Source organism: Carassius carassius, chromosome 28, assembly GCF_963082965.1.
Source record: "Carassius carassius chromosome 28, fCarCar2.1, whole genome shotgun sequence".
NCBI classification, from domain to species: Eukaryota; Metazoa; Chordata; class Actinopteri; order Cypriniformes; family Cyprinidae; genus Carassius; species Carassius carassius.
The window spans coordinates 22,003,925-22,029,582 of NC_081782.1; the positions used below are offsets into that span (position 1 = coordinate 22,003,925).

At 38.5% G+C, this 25,658-nt stretch overlaps 1 protein-coding gene across 11 annotated transcripts in view; it reads right to left on the reverse strand.

The window, feature by feature from the left end:
- Positions 1–25,658, reverse strand: part of LOC132108203 (teneurin-4) — a 214,804-nt gene that overhangs the window by 57,147 nt on the left and 131,999 nt on the right. For 6 of the 11 annotated variants that reach the window (XM_059514830.1, XM_059514829.1, XM_059514826.1 and 3 more), the window contains 8 exons: positions 25,428–25,529; positions 24,594–24,788; positions 21,457–21,657; positions 14,425–14,610; positions 12,144–12,170; positions 9,409–9,555; positions 7,272–7,488; positions 2,750–2,869 (listed from right to left, as the gene is read on the reverse strand). In XM_059514830.1, the coding sequence (XP_059370813.1) occupies positions 2,750–2,869; positions 7,272–7,488; positions 9,409–9,555; positions 12,144–12,170; positions 14,425–14,610; positions 21,457–21,657; positions 24,594–24,788; positions 25,428–25,529 (1,195 nt within the window). The remainder of the gene's footprint in view (positions 1–2,749; positions 2,870–7,271; positions 7,489–9,408; positions 9,556–12,143; positions 12,171–14,424; positions 14,611–21,456; positions 21,658–24,593; positions 24,789–25,427; positions 25,530–25,658) is intronic. The other 5 variants (XM_059514832.1, XM_059514825.1, XM_059514824.1 and 2 more) reach the window with 1 other exon arrangement.

Sequence of the window (25,658 nt, forward strand, 5' to 3'; positions counted from 1 at the left end):
ACCAGACTTAATAAAGGTTTTAATTCATTATGTTTCTCTAAATGACAGGATTCAATTGAAAAGGACTCGGCTTCAGTTAGTTGGGACGGTTTTTATCTGGCAGCTCCACAATGTGACTGGAATACAATGAACCACTGGCTCAGTCTAATACACTGTGCTTTTGAATTTGCATTAATAAAATCCGCATGAATGGGTGGTGTGTGATGTCGTTATTCTCTTTTGGGGAATAAACTGGCAAGATTCCTCTTCGCCGCAGTAGCCGTGCGTATGCCGCTGAACGTCTTTGTTGTGCTTTGATGAAGGAGGTGAGAGGGGAAATGACATTTAAGGGAAGGGTAAAGTATTATTGATCTGTGAATCTGAAGCTGTCTGCGCTAACATAACTTTACAACAATGCTACAATGGCAGAACACACTCTGCATATAGAGTCACTCTGATCAGAGAGCTCTGTTGTTGACGCCGCTAAACAGAAACGAAACAGGATGCTGTATGCAGGCTATCGTGTGTGCGGCTCACTAGATGACTGATTGTGTACAAACCCAGAATGCTACTCTGATCTGCTTTCTTGTGTATCATCATGGGGAGACACCTTTACAACACGCTCTGGTAGAAATGAAAGCAAAAATGCACTTTAGTGCCAAATACGCCTACAACACAAACAGCCGATTAGCAATTATGTGATACGTGGACTCGCAGAATGCACTGTACTGTGTCTTTGTTCTCAGGGTTGGCAGAGATGCGGCGTGCATCTGTAGTCACACCTCACGCTGCTTGAACATTAATTCAACTACATATCCCAGATGGCTATTCACAGAGCTTTCATTGGCACGGCTGATAAACAAAGGTCTGCTTTGCCCTTGTTGTCGTGCCCTTGCTAAAATGAGAGCAATGAGAATTTGTCTGTGCGCTGTGGGAGTTTGAACAGAGCGTGCTTGTTAGGGAGTGTCTGCGAGAGACAGCCTGTGTGCGTTTTTATGCAGCTGTGTAGAGTGCACGCTAATCTGCAGAAACAGCTAGCTAGCCAGTCACATGCGATGAAAGATGTGCACAAACATATAACCATCACACGGGCACACATACGGCCCTAAAGGCTGCCATGCCAATCGATGAGCGATTCACAGGCCTGTTATCAATCACACAGCACCTCAGGCAAGGGTGACACACTTTATAAGTGCATTCAGCCTTTCAGTGCACACTTTGAAGGGACGCAGAGCTAACCCAAAGGGGTTAGCCAGATTGATGGCTTTAGACCCCAAACAGGTTGAAGCCACCCACTTCTAGTCCTCTTAACTAAACCAGCATCCCAGCGTCAAAACATAACTATGCTGTTTTTTTTCAGCAGGATAGTTGATTAGCCTAGCTGTTCAGCTTAGCATCCTGTTAACTTATCCACCAATTAGCTTAGCAAACTACTTAAAAATAAGCCTGCTATCTTTCCAGCATATAGTTTGCCTAGGATTTATTCCAGTTTTTCTTTCTTTTTTTAGCTACCACTATCCCAGGGACAGCGAATGTTCTCAAAATTTTCTGGCAAGAACATTCTGTCAAGGTTCTCTCAAAGTAATGAACAGACATTCTTCCAATAATGTTATCTGTTCTTTCTGAATGTTTTCAACATGTTAGCACAGAAACATAATTTATAATTGTTCATGGACCATTTTAGTTAGATATTTATGTAATTGTTATTATTTTTTTTTTTTTTTTACATTACTTACTACTTGTTTCAGATGGTTAAGAGAACATTCAAAAGTCAAGTTCAAATTGAATAAATGATAATGAAAAAAATGACAAAATATAATGTTTTAGAATAGAATGAACTTTTTGACATTCTTAGAACATTAATAATGTTAAAAATAACTTAGTGGTAATATTAATTAAACATTCTTAGTTTGTTAGCTGGACCCCCCAAACCTTCTTTTTATTATATAGAATAAAATATTGAAATGTTATAATATATGGTTCCAAGGAGTATTGAATCTCTCATGACTTCCACTACATTATTAACATGTGACTTCTTCTAAGTCTGCCATCTATAGTTCATTGATTCTTGATGTGACGTGACACAGCATTCTGCTCTCTCCTTCAGGAGATCAGGGTTGCGTAAGGGACTCTCAATGCATCAAAGCAGATGTATAATAAATGGCTTCTAGGATGTCCAGAGTCTGACTTTTGCAAAAATTTTGTATTACATGAATATCCACAGCATGCTACTTGGTCATTCATACTCTAGTGGTTGGCAGAGAACCAGAGGGACCTCTTTGGAAGTGGACAAAGAAGTAATTGAAAAAGTAAAGGCACCAGTATAGAACAGACCACTACAAACAAAATCAGTTAAGAGAGCTTTCCCATTTTTAAGCAAGCAAACAGGTGCACTGGTGATTTCATGCCGTACCGAGTCTGTTCTTGCAGTGTTTGATGGGCTGTTATGGGAGGGTGACCATGTGTTTACGAGCAAAGAGAGGGAAAAAATACAGAGAGCCAGGGAGATGGAAGATTGTTTATGGCTACAGAAACCACCATCCAAGCAAACAGGCAAAATCTGCAATGGTGTGCTGCGAATAAAATTGTCCTCCAATTTTATTTCCAGCATATTATAGAGCATTCTGCCATACAGAAAGCAGTTAACATGCACAGATGTGGGTTAAAGGTGCATGCATAATGATCGTGATATGAAAAAAAGTTCAATATATTTACATTTGAATTGCTACCCAGATCTTTAAACACCATTTCATCCCATGCTATAACTTACCTGCCGTCCTGTCTGGTGATGGTATACCCATAGGCTGGTCTGTTAATGAAGCTGATATTTACACCAACCAACGGAGTCCCATCTGAAGTCACCACTTGTCCCCGGATAACACAGGCATGACTGTGAGGTTAAAAAAGTAAAATCATACGGAGTAAAACAGATCATGTGGTTTTAGAGTGTAGAAAATCATTAGATGCTATTTGTAAACACATATAATAAATTAAATGAATCCCAAAGTTCTGAGGAAACCTCAGTGGAGTTTCCAATCCGAGAAGCAAAAGATAAGAGCAAAAAAAAAAAAAGGCATAGTGTTTGTGCCATTCCTGCTGTTTGAGAGAACAATGCGGAGGTATGAGTGCTTTCAGTCACAGCAGATATCTGTGCTTGAAACTGCCTCTATCTGATGTTATCTGTCTGCCTCAGGAGCTCCGACTTACTGATCGATATGAAAAAGTCAAACACTGATTCTTAAAATCCTCACTCTTAAAAACAACTCCCCGCTTGACACAACTTCTGACTCATAGCATTAGAGATTTTTCAAATCAGGCTTCATGCTGCTCAGGCCGGAGATTACAAAGGACAAAAAAAATGCAAATATATATTGAAACTATTACACAAATATTAGAGCTGTCACATTTTGTAAGTCCAGACATTTCGCCTGCCACATGATCTAATATCTTTAATTAATTTGATTGAATAATAGGCATATCATGTGATCTGATATAACTGAAAGCCAGAAATCAAGAATTGTACAAGAAATGGCCTATGAAGTAAAATATGATATTAAAGTACCTTAACATCCAAAAAAATATACACATCAGCTAGGTTAAAGAAAAAAGCACCTAGGAAAAAAATTACACATTGGGGCTGTTTCTAAGAAGGTATTAGGTATTAAACATTTGCCAAGTAGCGGAACAATTAACACTGGTGTTTAAGAGGCTGGCCCCTTCCTGTCCTTACTGCGGGCAAGATCACAGAACCAACAATATCCCTGTCCCAGGGAGGCTAACTTTATGCTAATTTAAACAGCCTCTCACCTTCAGCAGTCCTTGGCTCAGCTCTGCGTCCCTGTAAACAATGCTAGTAGAGATAGCGCACAAGTGCACAGCCCCACCACAATGTCTATTATCAGACCACGAGCGAACTCAAGTAGAATAGAAAATAGAGACTGAACAAGTGACAAAGAAAGATTACTAAATAAAAGGGTGGAAAGGTAGAAAGGGAGAGAGAAAGATAATGTGTAAAGCTTTTGTCTATCTACAACATTGCTTGAGGTGACAGTTTGATTTAGAGTATTCCCATTCAGAAGGGGCAGCTATGCAAGTTTTCACAGGGTGCACTGAGTGGAACTGAGCCACAGCGAAATACGCCAAGCTGATTCAACAACTCCATGACAAATGATTTAAATATGGACAATAAATGGATCTGAAGAAGATAAAGGAAGAAAAGTGAAGTGGTTTAGACAAAAAGTTCATTTATTCAGCAAACGCTATTCTTAAAAAAGCAGATAAAAGCGGAAGGAGGTTTATAAACAACAGAGATATCACCTTGTGTAGCGCTGCGTTGACAACCACGTAATAGAAGCAAATTGTAGGTTGTGTCTGACTTGATATTAGAAGAGACATCTTAAATAACAATGAAGGAAAGCACACTAAACTGTCCTGAGAGGCAGCTTCTGGGAGCACTAAGAAGCATTTTTGTACATACAGAGTGGTCTGAATGCTTGTGCGTTTGGGAAAGGCAAAAAAAAAAAGGCTAAATATTTGATGGTCAAAATTAATGTTTGCAAACTCCATTGAAGCAGATTTATCAAATAAAAGTTGCAGCAAGTTTCTTTAGCACTGTGAAGCTAACAAGCTAATTAGATTTGCATATGTAAACAGCCACTTTTGGCGCTTTTCGACTGCGTGGTACGACTTGGCTCGGCACGGCTCAGTACGGTACGGCTCGGTTTACAGTTTAGTATCACTTTAGAGTGGGTGGGATTATTCACATCGTTATAGTTGTGCCGCCTCTACTGCTGCCACTCCTGAAATTTTTTTTCATTCTGTGTTGCCGCATTAAGCTCTCGCTGGATCCGCTCCTCTGCTATAAACGAGAGGAACGTCTGTACTTCCTCAGCATACAATGAAACAGCCACTTTTTGGTTGTTAAAAAAAGGTGCACTGGTTCAAATCAGTTGTCTTCGATCCTTCGCTGGCTGTGCTGATTTAAATCTAGCGGTTATGTTGTGTTTGTGTTGCAAGATCAGTGACGCACACAGGGAGTGACGATTCTCTCCGGCCAATCCGTGATCAGCAGAGTTTACACGTCACGTTTTGGTTACAACATCACTAGGAACCTCGAATGAGGTGGTACTAATAAAAGTACCAGGGACCAGGTACTGTTCCCAGTGGAAAACCCCCCAAAAGTGAACCGTATCATATCATACAATGCAGTGGAAAAGCGCCATATGAAACTAGGGTCATTATCAGGGCATTGCTAAGCATTAGCAACAACCCAAAAGCATCAATGTTCCTAATTTTTACAGAAGATGCTGTCAGTTCATCTGCGGCCCTCGTTCCTGTAAACAAACATGGTGTTATGCCATAGCAAACACTGCTAATTACTTTAAAAACTTAGTGAGAGGGGCTAAACATAAAAACATGCTCCCTCTCTTGCATTATTTCAGCATACAGCAGTTCTTCCCTTTCACAGAAACTGCAACATGTTCTAAATAGGCTAAATGGAGAGAAATAATGGGCCATCTCAGGCTGCTCCTCTTCTCCATCTCCACATGATGGTAAAAGGGGCTAAGCACACTCATATGCAGCAGGTAAACAACTCCAAGCAAACACATTTATTCTTTTGTGCGATTCATGGTGTTCAGATAAACAGAGCACATGCTGTAGAAGTTAGAGAACATTGGAAGAACATTCTAAAAGTTTTAGACAGGTGAACCTTGTAAAACAGGGATGAAGGGTGACTTTGATCATTACCAGCCGTGTTACTTTCTTGTGGTTGGACATGTGGATTTTTGTCCTGTCTCTGTGCAGGCAGAGGTGGTTGTGGAATCAATAAAGAAGCCTGATCAGGTGATGGCAAGGGGCTCTTTTAGACCGACTGTGGCTATGTCTTAGAGGTCCATCTGGGCTGCTATCAGCCGGTCTCATATCTGTCAGTGGGTGGAAGAACTAAGAGGTAATAAATAATATATCATCCCTGATATTTTTAGGTGAATTGAGGTCTCCGATCTTGCAGCTGCTGGCCGACTTCTATGGCTTATAATTATTTATGTCTATTTTTTTTCTTGGGAGATGATGGTGATGAAAGGTAGGCCGAGACTCCCGTCTTGAAATAATGAAGAGTGTATCGGGAGACTCCCTACAGAGCGTCGCAAAAAATGTCACCTTGGAAAAATGTCACTGGGTATTACAAGATCATTTCATGAATACCGGGTGACGTGCACAAAAGGCAATATCAAACAAAGTCCAGTGTTTCATCTTTGCATGAGGTTATGTGCATCGGACACTCTGACACATCTTGATTGAGGGCACAGTGATTTATGCAATGGAAGAACGTCTGGCAGATAGGACTGAAATGGTGCAGGAAGGACAGCGCTGGACAGCTTTGAAGTGATCAGAGTCTCATTAGGACAGCGCAAATTAGACAAAGGGAGACCATATTTGCCAGAAGATCAGTCACGCAAAGCAAAAGGCCATTTGGTCCAGAGTCTGAATTGAACTATGGGAAATGGCCAGTTAAGAGATGTAAAAACAATACCCTGCTCACCATAGTTCAGGGAAGGACTGTTCACTGATCCAAAACCCCTCTAAACAAGAAATTTCCTCTCGAGTTACCTAATGAACAAAGCAAAAACAGAAGGCTTTGAATCGTAGACCTGTTTGGCACATTATGCCTTATGGAGATATGAATAAAAACATCAACGCACCCTGGGCGACAGCATTAGAGACATTCTCCATGGAGAGCACAAAAAGATACTCATTTGCTTGTTATGTTTTCATTTTTGCCTTTGAAATGTCAGCTCTGCTTTCATGAAAGGAAATGTGGGGATACTCTACGACATTTCAAAGGAGCACAACTTTTTCCCAAGTCTCTGGTATCGTCTTTTGTGCTCATTTCAACTGGGAACACAAGGAGAGAGAGGGACGAGACCAGTGCACGAGTGGGATGCAAATGCAAAAGTGGCATTCAATCTAGGTATTGTTTACAGATAAAAAGGGAACGCCACAAAATGGAGGCAAAAGATGAAAAGTCACATGGGATCAGACAGTGACAGCACTGCTCTCTCATACCAAACATCTTTGGGGCACCTTGGGATGAGCCCCATGCCCTGTTTGTTTACAGGAACAAGAGCTGTAGATGGATTGACAGCATCTACTTATAGTTACTGATTGATCTAAATATTACCACTATGGGGAATTGGGATTTGGGAGAAGTATGGAAAATACAACTTAAACTGCAAGAAAGTGCAATAAAAAATAAATAAAAAAATTGAAACCATTACTCAAGAAACACTTACATGCCATCGAAGGGGTTGGTGCCAGGGATGACGTGGGTGCTATCCCGGCCCACCAGGAAGCGGACACGCTGGTGAAAGGACTGCAGAGTACTCAGAGTGGAAGAGATCTGGGTTTCCTGGATAATATCCAGTGGATCAGGAGAGCCCACACACAGAGAAGTGGTGTGGCACGATGTCTGCAAACAGCAATCTGGGTCCATACAGTCCATCAACCCATCTGATAGAGAGAGGTTTAATCTTTAATAATGGGAATGTAGTGTCAGAAAATTAATCAGTGTTTTTTTTCCACAAAATTACTTTGATGCAATGGAAAAAACAATTTATCTGCTTATAAACTGCCTTCACTTAGTAGTGACTGGATATACATAGTTTCTAACTATACAAAGTTAATTTAGGTGGTTGAACAGATAGACTTCCAAGCTGGTGGACTTGGTTTCCTGAGGTGGATCAGCTTGTTCAAGTTGATCAGAGGTCGTAGACCACCGTAGACAAGGTGCCACATTAACAGATTCAATTAGGGCAGGGTTAAGGGAGTAGGTATAGGGCCTTATTAGACCCAAACTGTGGACAAACACACCCGTGAATGTTTCAGAGACCAGCCTGACCAGTTAAACCTGGTTACCAAAAATGTTCAGAACCTGGTGCACAGATGCCTTTCAACATGCTTATTTTGTCCAAGCTAACGTCATTCCCCAAGGTCAGTATCTTTAAAGGAAATTAAAAAGATTGAACTGTCCCAAGACGAACATGGGCGAACTGTTAGCAGGATCTTGAAAACTTCTGAGAAATAACTGCCTCTTTTGGATAGCTTTCTGTGCCCTACAGCTGCGTTACTGCAGTAAGTTAGAGCCAGTCTGGCTGCTTCTTTCACCCCCCCCTTTCCAACAGTTTCCACACCTTTACAAGCAGCTCAGCCTCTCCCTCCTGTAATTCAGCTGAAATAATTCAGGACTTCAGGCCATGCTGAGAGGAACCCTTTAATGTACTGAAGTGGGTCATTTCTTATTCTCTAATATCTCTCTCTCTTCCTCTCTCTCTACTTTCAGGAACCTCTCTGACCAGATGGGCCAAATTATAAAAATAACACCTCTCCTGGTGGAAGCGTAAATACTGCTTGTTTCAGTCACTGCAATAGTACCACCAATTGACTTTCAATTGACTTTCCCAGATAGCAAGATATCTGTTAAAAGATCTCTTGATCTGGAAAGCATCTGCAGTATACACACATCTTTAAGATGTCAGTTATACAAACATTCTAAATCGTAAACATCTTAAAGACATCTAATATGTTTATTTGACATCTGATAGGAAAACTCCAATTGCAGATGAGCAAACACTCTAAAATAATATGTCTTGTAGATGTAAATGCAGATGTCAAATAGACGTCTGCGAGATGTATGTGTGCTCTCAGGGTTACAACTAGCATATGTGCTAGCACATTCTTATTTGTATTCTACATGTTATCGTCGTTTTAGTTAGGTATGCCTAACTTTTCCTTTTATCTGGATACCCTCACAACCGGGTTTTGCTGTTTTCATGTCAATATCTAAAAAGCAATTATTTAGGAAGGTCACAAAAGCACCTCACATCTGTAGTTGCATCAAATGCTAGTCAGTGATAAAACCAGGGATTTGGTAACTATAGCAGAACAATGAAATGTGATCTCTCCAAGGAGTGTGCTCTTCAGTGCAAAGATGTTTTATGCTCAGTGTGGTTTGTGACAGGACAAGGCTACCTTTGATTTAGAGGCTTGGCAGGGGGTCGGTTATAAGCTGTTGCTTGCTGGGAAACAGAGGCTAGGTGATATGGACTTGGTATGTCTTTTAGCTCTGGGAACTTAAAGCCTATGATTTTGACTAAAACAACTCACTCTTCTACAAGTGGCCCACAGGGAAGGTCTGATTTTCGGTGCTATTTAAAGAGCTGCAAGCTTTTAGCTCAATGAAGGTGCTCAAGGCAAACTCTAGATCTTAGTGTTCTTAGTGACAAACTGACAGCAGCGCAGGCCTCATAAGTAAACTCTAGTGTAGGCAATAGAATTAAAAGAGAAGCGAAGAGAGGAGAAAAGAAAAGACCCAAGCAAAGACTGTTAAATCTTCATAATAAATGTCAAGGCAGCGTGTTGTTTGTGTTGTACCTCCGTCATTGTCCTTGCCGTCACTGCATGCCGTCTCCATTGATGTGTCGCAGCCTGGTCCCCGCCAGCCAAGCTGACAAACGCAGTACCAGCCATTATTACCCAGCGTGCATCTGCCGTTGCCATTGCACAGACCAGGACAGCCCTCTGTGCACACAAAAGCAGAGCATACACATTACAGAGGGGGCTTTTCACCAAAACAAAAATTAAGCTATAACATACAAGATGTTGCAAGGCCTAGTTACCAGACGAAAAAGTCAAAATGTAGGGTTGTGGGTCAAAAGAGTGCTAAAATGATAACTTCAGGTGATTAACCGATACACCTTTATAGCCGTTATAGAGGCACACTCATACTGCAGAGCTCATCCAGATCAATACATTCTCATTAGTGTTGTATAATAGATGCAGAACTCAGCTCTAAAGAGAAAGAGAGAGCGCAAGAAAAAGAGGCAAGACAATGAGATGCAAGAAAGGTAGAGGCAAAGTCTAACCTGAAAAAAAACAGCAATATGGATAACCACAGTGTTTCTTGGGTAATATACAACTAAAAACCTTAACTTTAGATAGTAGACTAGTCTTAAATGTGGAGACCATAAGCGCCATATTCTGTTTTATTCCAATAATGTGAATGTCATGACACATTTGAAAATAGGATTTTGCAGGGCTGTGCTTGAGCAGGGTGGTTAATGCTGACAGGATGTAGATAGCACAGGTGGCACACGGTCCTACAGACATGGTACACTCCATACAACAGCGTAAAATGTCTGTCATTGTCATCTGTTTCCTCCTCTCCTCACTGCCACTTATCAGCTTCCTGTCCAATTCCATTTCCTAAGATGAAAACATAGACGAAAGACGAGAAACCCTGTGCCATCGAACGTAAAATCCTGACATGTTTTTCACAAGCCAAGAGCCGCTCTCCAAGATGTCTGAGCTGACCTATTTTGTCAGCGACAGTTAGCACAGCCACCGCTCGAACATCATAGAGACTAAAGGAAGGGAGAGAGAGAGAGTGGGAGTTTGTATAGAGAAAGAACGGTGGAGGATGCCTGATAAGAAAGAAATCCGAGATGCCTCTAAAAGCCATGATCATTTCTAAAGATGGCTCAATGGGGAATGGCATGCAGTGTTTTCATCTAGGCTTTGTGCATCATGATGATGCTATGCTCAATGTTCCAAGACAGCTGTGCCTCAATAACTGATATTTGATAGTACATTTAGCAGCATCTGACCCAAGAAAAAAAAAGTCTACATCTAATTGGAGAATCCATCAAGAAATTGGGCTGTAATGCTGACTTACATAATTAAATAGCTGCACAGATCAGCACAATGTCATGCAAATATAAGAAAGAGCAATGGAGCTGTTGCATAGTGGTTAGAGCACATGCTCTGGCAGGGTGAGCTATGATACTCTTAGGTAAAGAATCCCAAATAGCAATTTTGATGACTTGCATGATACGGTTTAAACATGCTTTTGGACGAATAGACCACCATCCTACAGATTTTAAGTCCTAATCCCAATTAAACACACCAGAACCAATAAATCAAGGTCAATATGCTTGCTCGAAAGTTCCAGCCAGGTGTACTGGATCGTGCTGAAGCTAAACTCTTCAAGCAAAAGCATGTCCCACTCTGCACAGTTTGGTTTCTCTTTTGCAGGACTTACACCTACTTGATGCTTTGGACTTCTCATTCGAGTACTACTAAAAAGTCCACACAATGCTATGTCAACAAAGTGTGCACTTTGAGGACGAGTAAGGCACATGTACTTGCATTCACAGGCGCCAGCTGACCTCATATCGGTGTAAGGTTTATCTTTTTGTGCTACAAGGCAGGCTGTGAAAGTTATATGCTTTGCTAACAAGCAAAGGATAAGCCTGCCCAGTAGACAGCAGGTTCCTCCTTAAACACCCAAACAGACAAACAGCTGCACAGTCTGCAGTTGTGAGACGTCTGAATGGTCTGTTCTGAATGCTTATTAAAGAGATAAATAAATAAAGATCTGTACTCTGCTGGCAGCAGTTCAGCATAATTGGCAGCCCTTTCAGAGAGAGGCCCCTGTGGAGCGCAACCGCTCATCAGACTGAAACAGCTCCGGAGGGCCATAGACCGCCTCGCGCGACCCCTGCAGTTCTCGCTAGCCACACAGCCTCTCTATGTGGGGAGAAAGGGAGGGAAAGGGTGGGCTCACAGAGCAAGAAAACCAGAGACATCAAAGGAAATACAAGAGCAGGTAGGGGGTGTGGGCGGCTCGGGGCCCTGGCATCACCGGTGCATAGCGTGCTTTAATTAGAGAGGCTGCCGCTTCAGCACCTCTCAGAACCCCCACCCCTCCTCCAGAACCCCCTCTGCTGTACTACACAGCTGCATTGAACATCCATTATGCATGGCGCCGGTTGGCAAGGTCTGTGACTTTGGATCCTGTGGGCCATCCATCCCCTTGAGTTCCATAGCAGGGATGTGGCAGGTAAGGAGACGCTCCAGCTATCGTGCCGCCCACTCAGCGGGCACAAAGGTGCTAAGTGGCAAGGTGGCAAAGTAGCGCATTGGATATCGTAGAACAACAGCAGCATGATGCGGAGAGCACTGTGGTTAGTGTGGCATGAAGCATGGGCTGAATGAAATTGAAGCGCAATTCTTTCAGGATGAGCATTATGAAGGATGGGCTAATGGAAATATGATTGATGACAGAACATGAGAGAGGAAGAAAAGATAGGACAGGAGGAGTGCCATACCTTTCACTACCTTATCCAGATAGTGAGCTTTAGGGGGAGATAAAAGACAAGGACATATAAGGGAGGTTTTGAACAGTGCTGCTTCCATGACAAGACACAGACAGCTAGAGGCATGGGCTAGTTGCTCGAGACTTCTACATTTACAGAAACACAGGGGTTGCAAAAGCTATGGCAAGGACAATAACATGCATAAAGCAACACGTCACATCACAGGCTGGGAGAAAGTTAAAGGTATGGTGTGACAGGGTAGAGAAAGAGAGGGATGAAAACAGATGTAGAGAGAAGTCTCAGTTTATCAGAACATGTATTACAGGTGGGAGATTTTTTGGCGACACTTATTACAATTGGATGCATAATGCATAATAAATATTTTCAGAATGTATTACATGCAGACTTTTTGGAAAATGTCACCATTATAATTTGCAAACAAATTGCATAAATATTTTTATACAGTATATAAAAGTACATCCTTCAGGTTTAAGACTTGTTTAAGACTGTGTAATGATGTCAAAAGCTTATAAAGAAAGGACATGTGACTGATGAGATGACCACATTCTAATCCAAACAGAAGTGGAGAGGCAACACGTCATCTGTCAAACATTCTGTACATTACATCATGGACCATCACACTTACCGCCTTTAATGGTGCACGCTTTATGAGAAATATGATCCCTGCTATGGTACATGCATGAAGAACATCAATAATGTATCAAGTGAATATTAAAAGATGGAATACTAGTTCACTGGCCCCAGAAATAAATTAATAAATAACAATACTCCCGCATTTCTGGTTTTACTGATCAGGAACTTTATAAGATGAAAATAGAAACCATTTTCTTTGCTTTGTTCACCTCTGTTGTTTTATGAGAAGCTGTTTTCTGAGGAGTCTTTTCTTTTTTGGACCACTGACTAATAACCTAAAAATATACAATATCAGATAAGAGTATGTAAATTCCTTTAACAGGGCAGATATGTCATGAATGTTTTTGGATAAGACTGAGAGGGTGAGAAACAAAACGTAGACCAGAGAGACACAATGATGTTGAGACAGAAACACTGTGAGTCAGTCTCACAGAACAGACTGTTTATTGGCCCATTCATATTCTTTAGCTGAGATGGAAAACAAAAGTCAAGAACTTAATGTGATTTCCAAGACACCATTCCAATCCACCAATCAAATTTTAGAGTTACAATTAAGATGGTGTTAGGCGCAACACTGTTATCAACCATATTATAGGTTGCACTTTATTTTATAGTATGTGTACTTACATGTACTTATAGTGTACTTGCAGTGTATTTATCTAACAAAGTTAGATAACAAAGGTAATAAAAGGGAACTACATGGGGTAGGGTTAGGTTTAGGGGTAGGTTCAGGGTTAGTACCTAGTTATTACATAGTTATTGTATTTACTTTAATAAGTACATAGTATGTACATGAGGAACAGGACTGAAAAATAAAGTGCTACCAAATTATATCTCTGTGAATTAAGGGGTACGTTAGGGTTAGGTAGCACTTTCAACAAATAAGGTACAAAATTGGGTTTTTACATAACCTTAATTCTTTGCAACCTGTTACCAAAATGTGTTTTTCAACTAAACATCTAAAGAATCCAAATAATTTACAATATCTTAATATCTTAATCTTCGACTATAATTTTTGTAAACACTGAATGATAAAAAAGATGTGTGCATAAAACTAGATGCTTTTTTCATACTGAATAACAAATATATATAGTATGATACAGTAGGGTTAATAAATGTAATTATTTATTGAACCATGTATTTAATAAGAGCGACAAATCATTTGAGAGAGTGTGTGACAGAGATTTTATGATACAGTATCCCTTACTTTCAGTCTCTCATTTCTTTTTAGTTCAAATAAAACTAAATCAAAGCCAAAATGTCTAACTTGATTTCCTTACCAAACAAAACTCCAAAAATAATGAATGTTTTAATGTTTTCGCAGTTTCATTTCCTAACATAGAGAATGTCTTTCCAGTGACTGCTCTGCTTGTGCAATGCAAATGTTTGTGTTTAAAATGAACTAATCGAAAGGAACGACAGAGAGAATAAGAAAGGAGGGAAATGATGAGCAGAAATGAAAAGACACCATTCCCACATTAAAATGTATGAAGACAAGCCTCATATCCTTGAGCAAACCTGTTCATGCTATGCCGAGTTGCACAAATTCAATTATGCATGCTTCTCTCACACCTCCTCGCCCGCCCCTTCCCCACGTCACGGAACTTCACGCACACATAAACGAGCGCATCCGTCTTACCTATAGTGCAGTGTTCTCCGTTCCATCCGGGGCTGCATTCACACTTCCCGTCTTTGCAGGTCCCGTGCTCGCTGCAGCGTGGGTGACAAGCCCGTTGTTCGCACCCGGCTCCCATCCAGCCCTCATCGCAGCGACAGCTGCCCGCCACGCAGATGCCATGTCCACCACAGTCGGCTGCGCACAGCTCTGTGGGACACGAGGAGAGAAGGGGTGTTACCGAATAGTTGTTGGGACAGGGGGTAAAGAGAAAGCAAATCCAGGAGTGATTGTCAGTGATGGGACGGCCACGCTCCACTACCTTGTCTGATGGGCACTGAAAAGAAATTCCTACACCTCATAAAGGGGTCAATCCCCTTTGGACAATACAAATCTAATAAGACCATTACAAAGCAGGGGTTCGGGGACTGTGGGAGGTTTAACAGGAAAGATTTTCTGCTGTGTCTCGTCCTCCTTTTGTGTAGTGGGGAGTAGGCAAAAACGGAAGAAAAAAAGAAGAAAGCCAAAGAACAAAATCCAATTTTGACTTCCCACAGAGATGGAGACACACTGGATTATTTAAGTCGGGTTTACTGCATAAGTAATGAAGTAAAAGCTGAGGCAGCATGGCACAAAATGCTTTTCTATAAAAGAGGGATCTGTGAGACAATAATTGAAAGTTTAACACAAATTAAATCTAACACATGAGATTTTTCACAAATTAAATCTAACACATGAGATTACAAAAATAAAACAGTCTCTTTTCTCCATGGGATTTAGGAAGGTTTGGCTGTGTGAACCAATAGTGCCAATTAATTCACTTAACCCTTTGTCAAGTGAGTTTTTAATTCTGATATCATTTAAAAGGTATAGGATAAAGGTTTGGCATAAAGCACAAAACAACAAGTGAAATGGTAATTTTGTAAAGCTCACAGGACTAGATGTTAGACTTCATCAACAAGTATTTTAAACAGCATTTTTTTCTTCTTTTTTTTTATAATTATCATCCATGCAACTTTTGATAAGATGACATGGAAAATAATACACCAGAGAATAGTATAAAAAGACTACTGAAGGCAAAAAGGTGATTAATAGTGAGAGACTTTAAAAATGGCCATCAGTTACAGGACTTCTACACATTTTTGGTTACACTTTGATTTAGGGACCAATTCCCACTATTATCTAGTTGCCTATTAGCATGCATATTACAAGCATATTGGCTGTTTATCATTACTTATAAAGCACATATTAATGCATTATTCTGCATGACCTTATTTAAGATCCCTTGAACCTACTGCATACCTAAACTTACTAACTATTAATAAGCAGAAAATTAGGAGTTTATTGAGGCAAAGTCTTGGTTAACAGTTAGTTAATAGCGAGAATTGGACCCAAGCTAAAGTGTGATTTTTCTTTTTTACATTTTTGGTAGATCTGAATGAATGAATTAATGAACACATCTAAATATGAATTTTTGGTCCTTACAATTTCTTACAAATTTTATGTGTATATGTGTGTGTAAAATAAAATATGTGTGTGTCTGTGTGTGTGTGTGTGTGTGTGTGTGTGTGTGTGGGCATGTGTGTTTGTATTCAGTTCTATCAAAATTATTGTGGCATATACTTTTGTTGGTGAACAAAATGCAATATCTTCATGCTATGCAAAATAAGTAAAAAATAAGGGCCGTCTTCAAAACACAGAATAGCGATTATGTGCCTAATTTGTCAAATCTATGCAGAAGGGAGTCAGAAAGAAGATTGCCTATAGGCTATTAATGAGTCAATTATGTTCATGTTTTGTCATTGTTACAAATTAAACAGAGTTAAGTTAGTCTTTTCAGATACAAACCATAACATGGCATTACCAGATTTAAAAGCTTGAAGGAAAAAAAAGAATCCTTCCCTCATGCTAATTACAGCACTGGACCTTTGTTAAATTATGTAAATGCACTTAATTTCACATGCAACATTTCAATTAGAGGCATCCTGATGGCATTTCATTCAGAGCTGCTTAAAGTTGTCAAGTTGACACACAGTAGCTCGTTTCCTCTGGTTCTTCCCTTCGCTATGTCGCACACACAAACAATCGCTTGATTATACGAATATCGTTTTCTCATAACAGTGTTCCTTAAAGCAACTCTCATAAAGGTAACACTCCAGCCAAATGACACCATGATACCATCTGCGAATCGTTCCCACAATGCTTCCCTGCAGGGCAAAGACACTACTAACGTTGTACAATAATTGGGTAACTCCTGCTTGCGTCCTTTAATGGAGGAGGAGAACTAATTGATGCAGATCTTGATTGTTTGTAACAGCTCATTTCAGAACGTGGTGGAGCTGCCTGGCTGCCCACATACTAGAGCTGAAAGCTTTCTTATTCAATTACCAACACTGACCAAGAGAACTGAGACAAAAAGAAAGAAAAAGCGGGAGAGACAGAGAGAGGGAGGAAGGGATTTTCATCTTAGGAGTGGCTTTATTTCCGTTTAGCTTTGTGGCATAACATTTATTTTAACCCCCAAATTTGTTAGAATTATTACTTGTGCAATTGACATTTATTTTATTTTACCAAAGCTGACATTTTTCACAGTTTATCAGTAACAATACATTCATATTTGTCAGTGTTAAATGGTTGCCAGAACGTTTGCCAAAAGAGGTAAATATTTTATTTTATAAATGCTCATATTTTTCAAAGTTTATCAGTAACACATGGAATGTTTGTTTCAGATCAAGCAGGTGTTTGACAGGATGAGATACTTCTAGTTACTGTCATGGGTCAAAAATACTCAATATTTATTTTCAACATGGAAATTGCTCTGAAAATTCATGATAATTTTGTTTACATTTACATAAGACAGATTTTAATAGTATTTATGATCAACTATTATCAATTAATTTGTGTTAAGCTTTTTTCAAATGTATTTGTTTATTTATTTGTAAGAGTTTTCTTACTTCAGTGTCCGTAGATATTTTTTACTGCTGCAAATGTAGGCAAAAGTCAGATTGAATTGACGTTACAAACTATTTTACTTACATAATTTAATAAAAAGTGAAATAATTAGCATGGAGCTTTTAAAATGGATTTTATACATTGAAATGTATATATATATAAAAGTAAACTAAAGTTAAAAAAAAAAAAAAAAACTTATAAAAAACTAGGTAAATACATAGCTTTGGCTATGTGGCTTTATTTCCCCCAAAATGTGTTCAAGACATCACTTTAATTCACAATTAATTTGTGTCAACTTTGAAGAAAACAATATTATTTTATTTTACCATAGCTCACATTTTTCAGTTTACATGTGTTCTGGGTGTTTACACATGATTGGTGAGTTAAAGCAGAGGCAGGCTGACAAAGGCAGAGGGTGAACCAACTCCAGGCTAAGGCTAAAAGCAGCCAAATGTATTAAACATCATAAACCCCTCTTTTCAGGCAAGAACCAGACATAGGTCATGTAGGCTAAAAAAATGTTTAATGGGACCGAATTTGTCTTTAACAGGATTACAATTGAATAAAAATGTGAACAATTGATGATTATATAACATTTTCCTTTTCAAACTGTTGTTATAATCATTGAAGCTGTATAGATTGTTAAATGATTCTCTAACTTACATTGTATGTACCTCTGCGCTTTGTTGTTCATGATGAGAAAATTCGCAATTCGCAAGTCCGGAATTCAGTCAGCAAACGAGATTCAGTCAGCGAGTTTGAACGATAACTCATCTGAACGCCTCTGATTGGCCATTGCATTTCAAAGCTAAACAGAATTGTGTGTGATTGGTTAAAATGCGCAACACTGTAAAAACACCTAAAATAAAATAAAAAATACGGTGCAACTTGAGCAACTTGATCTTAATTTCAAAATCGACACTATCTATTCACATTCATTTCTTTTTAGCAACATACGTAACAGATTCAATTTGTTTGTGCAGGGGCATTTTTGTCCAATTTAGTGGCTTTTTTGCCCCAAGTCCCTGTGGCAAGGGGAAGGCTAACCCCTCTTTCACACCGCAAGCGTGAGCGGAGCGCGAGCAGCGTGTCCGCGCAACTAGATCGTCACTGCAGCCGCAGACTCTCGTGACGATTCACACTGGGACGTATAAGTACAGTGTCACAGCAGCGGCACCCAATATAACTATTTCAAACAATGGGTAAGTTCTTTCAACATTTTTAGTCATGCTGCATCTTTCGTTGAAAAGCCAGGCTTTAAATGGCTATTTACAGCAAAGCCAATGGATTACCTAATAGGTCAGTCTGTCTGCTTGGCATTAAAGTGAAATTCATATTTGCAGATAGTTGTGTTTCAAAAGTTAGCTGAAGCAAAATTCCCATTAGTCCTCTGATCTCCTAAAGCTTTGTGGTGTTTACAATAGCAGCGACCAAAATAACTATATTGCATCACTGCTTTGAGCACTTCTGGAGGGATATCAATAATAAATGTCCTTGTTTCAAAAATGGTTTAGTAAAACAGCATTCGGTTTTCTTCTTTTTGTGACAGTAAGGAAAAAAAATAATTTTTAGTAAGCACGTATACAATTTGAGTGTTTGATCCAAGGTTATTAATTAAGATTACAAAAAAGTTATTAATTGAAATGAAAGATAATAATGGTAACAATAATAATGAAAAAAGCACATAACCAAATTGAATATAATTTAACTAAAATTCAAATGAAAAGTTAAAATAAAAAAGTGCGATTTTCAATCTTAATAGAACAAACAAACAAAAGCAATAGTATATAAATAACACTGATTGGTGCACATGTATATTTAATGAAAATATTTAAATATAATTCTACAATTTCTACTGGTAATTTAGCAAAACTGACAAATAAATAAATAAATAAATAAATAGATAGATAGATAGATAGATAGATAGATAGATAGATAGATAGATAGATAGATAGATAGATAGATAGATAGATAGATAGATAGATAGATAGATAGATAGATAGATATAATTGACCATACACTAAAAAAAAAAAAAATTCAGACACACCTGAATTAATATTTAATGTTATTTGTAATTGTTTAATTGTTTTTTTATATTAAATTTTAATTATCTAATGAAATTAGTTAGTTTTAATCTAAACAAAGGATTGTTGCATTGCAGATAACATATTTTGACTTGTGTAACATTTTTTAATTAAATTTAAGCATTTAGCAGCCGCTTTTATCCAAAGCAACTAACAGTGCATTCAGGCTAACATTTTTTTACCTTACATGAGTTTCCTGGGAATCGAACCAACAACCTTTTGCATTGTTAACGCAAAGCTCTACCACTGAGCCACACGAACATTAGTGGAACATAGGAACATTTTTATTAAGTGTGTCCAAATGTCATTTAATATATATGTATTTTTGAAATACAAATGTTAAATATTAGTTTTGTAAGCAAAATGTTTAGGTGTATCTCCTGGTTTCAAACGATTGTACTGGTGTCTTTCACATTAATAAAACCACAAGTGTGAGACTCACAAAGCACACTATCCACAGGCCGCTACTTAACACAATCTGGCTCTCATCGTCCGCCTTGAAGTGCCAAACCGCTTTTGCTGTATCAAACGTTGCTGTTTTACCCCCACCTCCTGATGGAGGTCTAACTAGCATGACCGAAACAGCTCAAATGTGGAAAAATCACTGTGAAAAGCTGGTCAGGCATGACCAGGAGAGGGGTTGAGAAGAGGGGACTAAATTGTTCTTAAACCATAGCGAATTTGACCAAACTGCCTATTCTTGATGAGAAAATAGAAATGGCACAGTGCTGACTTTATCAACCAAGTTGACTTAATTCAGAAGGAGAGAAATTTCTTTGACATGTTCAGAAATTTTACATTTTAGTTTAACCTTCATGTTATAGGCAAAAGACTGAATGTTTACTGAAGCAATTTGCATGCATTGTTTTCGCAGAATTTTCTCAATCACACAAGCTGAGAACATCGAGGTAAGTTAGGTGGAGCATGAAATTACACCCTGACACCTGTAGTCACCGCTGTCATGGCAACAGGTGGCATGCAGATTAGCAAAGATCAGCTGCATCAGGGTTCATTTAGAGGGTTTACGAGATTTTAACATGAATCAGTTCATGCACAGACACGCATAAATATGTGATGAACCGCTCACAAAGAGAGATTCAAGGTGTACCATTTGCCCTTTAGATTAGTGTGATGCTTACACTGTACCACATACTGTGCTCTGATCAGATAAAGCCGGTGTTTGTGCAGGATGAGATACTTATATGATTAGTAATTGTCATGGGTCAAAAATAAACAAGATTTATTTTCAATATGAAAATTGGTCTGCAAAAGTGTTGCGTGCTACTAATATTAATTATAATTTGGTTCACATTTATATTTTATTTAAGACGGATTTTTAAATAGTATTTCTGATTAACTATTATCAATTAATTTATGTTAAGCTTTGTTTTAATTCATTTGTTTAAAAAGTTTTCTTCAGTGTCTGTAGATATTTCTTACTGCGGTAAATGTAGGCAAGTCAACTTGAATTGCCGTTATTAACTTTTTTACTTACATAATTTAATATGTGATAAAAATAAGCATGGACCTTTTAATGTGTATTTTACCCACTGACAATTGGGTAATAAACCAAATGAAACTAACAACACAAAATTAAGCAAAATAAAATAAAATAAAATAAATAAATAAAAAAATATTAGATGAAAAACAAAGCTAAAAAAAAAAACTAACTAAATACAAAATTAAGCAAAAAACTAAACAAAACAAAAACATTAGATGAAAAACTAAACAAAAATAAAATAAACAAAATGTGAAATAGAATTTGTTTAGAAACAAATCTAAATAGAAATATTAAACTAAAAACAAATACTATAATAGCATATAAATAAAATACTGATTGGTGCATATAAATTAAAATGACTAAATATAATCCTTCCTTGCATTCATTTAGTGAAAACAGCAAACAAACAAACAAATTAAATAAATACCTACATAAATACTATTACAAGGCCGAAATAGGGAAAACCATAGAGTAGACATAATTGCATAGGACATTACACCATTCTACCACTGTACTGACCTGTGGAGCAGTCGTGACCGGTCCAGTTGGGGTCACAGTTACAGGTGTTGGTATCAGCCAAGAAAGTCCCATGTCCAGAGCACTGCTCCATACAGGAAGCACGTGGACTCTCACATCCAGGACCTCCCCAGCCTACAAAACAATGGCACTCTCCGTGCACACAGACACCTCTCCCTGAACAGGTTGGGTCCAGACAGTCCACTACAAAATAGAAAACACATAACGCAGGTATTAACTGACTCATTTTCACATCAAAAGATAATTCCGAAACTGAATTCAAAGTAAAAATCCACCAGCGAAGCCATTTCCCATCAGACCAAACTCATCATCAAAGACAAGCGTACTAGATCTAACTTGAACAGATGCATGTATTCACATTAAACTGCCATATCTCAGTGTCCCCTGCTGATCCTCTTCCTTTCAAAGTATGACTCAAGCCTTAGTCATCCATCCCAGGCCAAAAAAAAAAGAAGAAAAAAAGAAAAAGATGACCCTAGAGGTTTAGCTCTCGTGGTGGAGAGCGTGCCACATGCCTAGCCACGTCCGAGGAGGCCTGACACTTTCAAAAACCTGGAGAGAAACGGGATTTACAAACGGTCAAATTAAATGGCAGCATTCACTGTCGTGCAGTAAACTGGCAGGTGGGAAGAGTGTTGCCCATTCTCTCTCTCTCTGACTCCTCCAGCTGCTGGTAATGAGATTTCCTCCCAGCGCCGAGAAGGGAAAAGACTGGCGCGGTCGGAGCATGTTCTGCTAAATTGAAAAGCGATGCTGGATGTGGTCCCCCCACTTACTGTGAACCCAAAACCAAGCGTGACAGAATGCAAACAAGGACACCTACAATGGCCCATGGGCAAAAAGCTCCGCTTCCTGTACCCACGTTACTCTTAAATTCATTTCTAATCTTTGTTGAAGAATGTACTATGGATCAGTCACCCCAGACAAATATTCTGAAGACGGTGGTTCGCTAAATAAAGTAAAAACTGATTTGAATAAACATAAAACTTAATTCGCAACTCATTTGACTTCAAATGTGATGCATGTGATAAGGATATTTCACGAACAAATTTACCATTCAGACCTGAACTGACAATTACTTTTAAATTCCTGTAGTAACTTGGATTGATGTAGCAAACAGAATGCACAACAAGGATTTTTGAATTGGAATGCAAGTAAATAAAGAAAATAAAGTGAAATTCAATGGAAGATATAGCTGTTAATTTATCTCGACAACTCATGTTTGTCAAGATTTTTTAAGTCAATTTTTGATGTATTGGGAATTCACTAGGAATGTATATTAAAGTTAACACAGTGATTTCATTAACTTCAAAGCAGCGTTACTCCAGTCTTCAGTATCACTTTATGAAGATTTGTATTATTATTATTATTATCATTGTTGGAAAAAATAATAATAATAATGAAACTGTTACATATATATTTAAATATTTGTAAAAAAGAAAAAAAGAAAAAAAATTAAGTTTAAAAGAGCAGCATTAACATGAAATTTTACACATTTTTGTAACAATTAAAGGGCTGCCACTTTTGTTCTAAAGAAAAAAAAAAATTCAAACTTTTGAACAGTAGTGCATATCTATTAGAAAACGAAGGTATGAACCAAGAATGTGCCCTCACAGATGGCTAACATGAGACCAGCTGGGACATGATGGGAAAGGAGGGTTGGGGTCGCTACATTGCAGACTCCCTTTACCGTGACACAAATGGGTGGACAGGCCATTCCTATAGATAAGCAGGAGTTCAGGTCTCTTAGCAGATGGTTTGGGCACAAGGCACAGAGATCATAGGCTAAATGACAAGAGCCTCTCTCCTGGCAATTAATCATCACCGCCTGAAGGTCACGGCGAAGAAAGGTAAAACCGTTAAAGGGCCAGCGTCGGCATTCTCTTCCTCAAACGGCCGACGGTGAGACCCGAAATAGAATTGCCGGGGGTCAGAGGAGTCTGAACATACCATTTGTCAAAATCGGCTAGATCATTTTTCATCTTGAAATGAGAGCCTTCAAAAACTGCCAAACACAATGGCTACTTTAATCTTATCTCTTCAAGCCTCGGTTGCCCTCTCGTTGGGCCGCTGTAGTCTCAGTTCAGACTTCTCCGAGGAAATTCAACTTATTGGATCTTGGCACAAAAGAATTTGTTCATCTCCTAATGGATTGCTTTGGACCTTCAGAAGTATCCATAATACATGTAAAAGGAGCGGGGAGACTTTCTAGGCGTAACGAGACCAGTCAGATACTTATGGACCCGTTACAAACTCGAAGGTCATGTACGCCCACCTTAAATATTCAGAAGGGTACATATGCATACTAAAAAAGGCCAAGAAGGGCTTCTTTTTCCATTTCTGTGCAATTTGGTGCATACAAATTCAGATTTTTTTTTTCTTCATAAAAGGGGCAACCACATCTAAAATAGCAGAGACATCCTTACAACAAAAGAATTATGGTGAAGTTACACATATAAAGGGTAAAAGTTTATCTCCCCAATTTTAGGAAGATACTAGCAAAGTAAAAAAAAAGTAAAAAAAAAAAGAAATCATATATATATATATAGTCTTCAGAGTTACATGTGAATTAATAGAATCATGATATGCTGATTTTGGTTGATTTAGTAATCAAACATTTTATCTTATTTATTGTTATCTATGTTGAAAACAGATTCATATTTTGTGGGAACTGTGATACACCACTATGAAAAGGTTTAGGATAAGTTAGATTTAAAAAAGAAAAGAAAAAAGTAATAATATTATTCAGCAAGCACAAACTAAATTTATTTAAAGTGACAGTACACATTTATAATGATATAAAAGATTTCTATTTCAAATCATTTTCAAATAATGCTGTTTTTTGAACTTTCTGTTCATCAAAGAATCCTGAAAATGTATATATCATGGTTTCCACAAAACACTGAACACTGGAGTAATGATGCTGAAAATTTAGCTTTAACATTACAGGGATAAATCACATTTTAAAACGTTTCAAAATAAAAACAGTTTTATTTTAAATATCGCATATTAATATTGATTTTCTTTTTAGCTTTGGTGAGCACAAGAGACTTCCTTTAAAAATCTTTTGTCAAACTTTTAAACTGTAGTTTAGTGTTTTTCACCACATTTTCTGTTACCTTCTTCGCAGTTCTCCCCTTTGTAGCCGGGATTACAGATGCAAGTTCCCACAATGCACGTGCCATGTCCGCTGCAGGTAATGTCGATGCACTGGTTGGTGGGAACATCACATTCGGATCCTTTCCAACCGCTGTGACACATGCAGCGGCCTTTCAGGTACTGACCGTTCCCACTGCAAAGCACTGGGCAGGACGCTGGAAAGAGTACACACAAAATGGTAAAGGTCTGCCAATTGAAGCTTCAAAAAAATAAGTAAAAAAAATCTGCTTGTGCTGGTCTGCTGGACTCATGTCTGTGTAAAAATCAATGTGACCACTACAGCAAAAGTTACAGTGGTAAAAGTGAGTGAGACCATATTGATCTAGAAGTTTTGTGTATGAACAAGGGATTTGTTCGCGTATGATCAAGAGACCAGAATACACTACAAACATGCAAACGGGAAAGAGCAACTGGATTCTAATGTGGAAATTGATTTTAAAGTGACAGGGCACAAGAGAAATCTGCCAAAAGAAGCTACAGCTACTGCATAACCATAAAGATTTTGAAATGTCCAAATGAATATATTTTTATTGTATTTTATTAAGTTCTTACAAATTATTATTATTAATTGCTTACAAATTGACATGCACACATACATGTTTATTATTATAATTACTCATTTGATTACCGTGGTGGCTAATACAGTGTTGAAAACAACGGTTATATTTTTAAGCAAAGGAAAATGTTGAGTGCCAGAGAAAAGTGAAACAGAAAAGACTGCGGGGATGAAGGACTGAAAGTAATAAAGAAAGAAATGGAGGTTAATGTAGGATCAATGCGAACATAAATCTCACCCCTGCTGCAGTCGGGTCCTCTGAAGCCAGGAAAACAGTGGCAGTTTCCGGCCACACAGTCTCCATTTCCAAAACAGTTACTAGGACAGTCATCGATGGAGTCTGCAAAACAACGTCATCAAACAATGTTTGTCAGAAGGATGCACATTCATCAGTACTTCCCTCGCTAGATGCAGTTTATTCTCTTTCCCTAAAACACTTGGGTGTAAAAAAAGCTAAATTTTGGGGGTC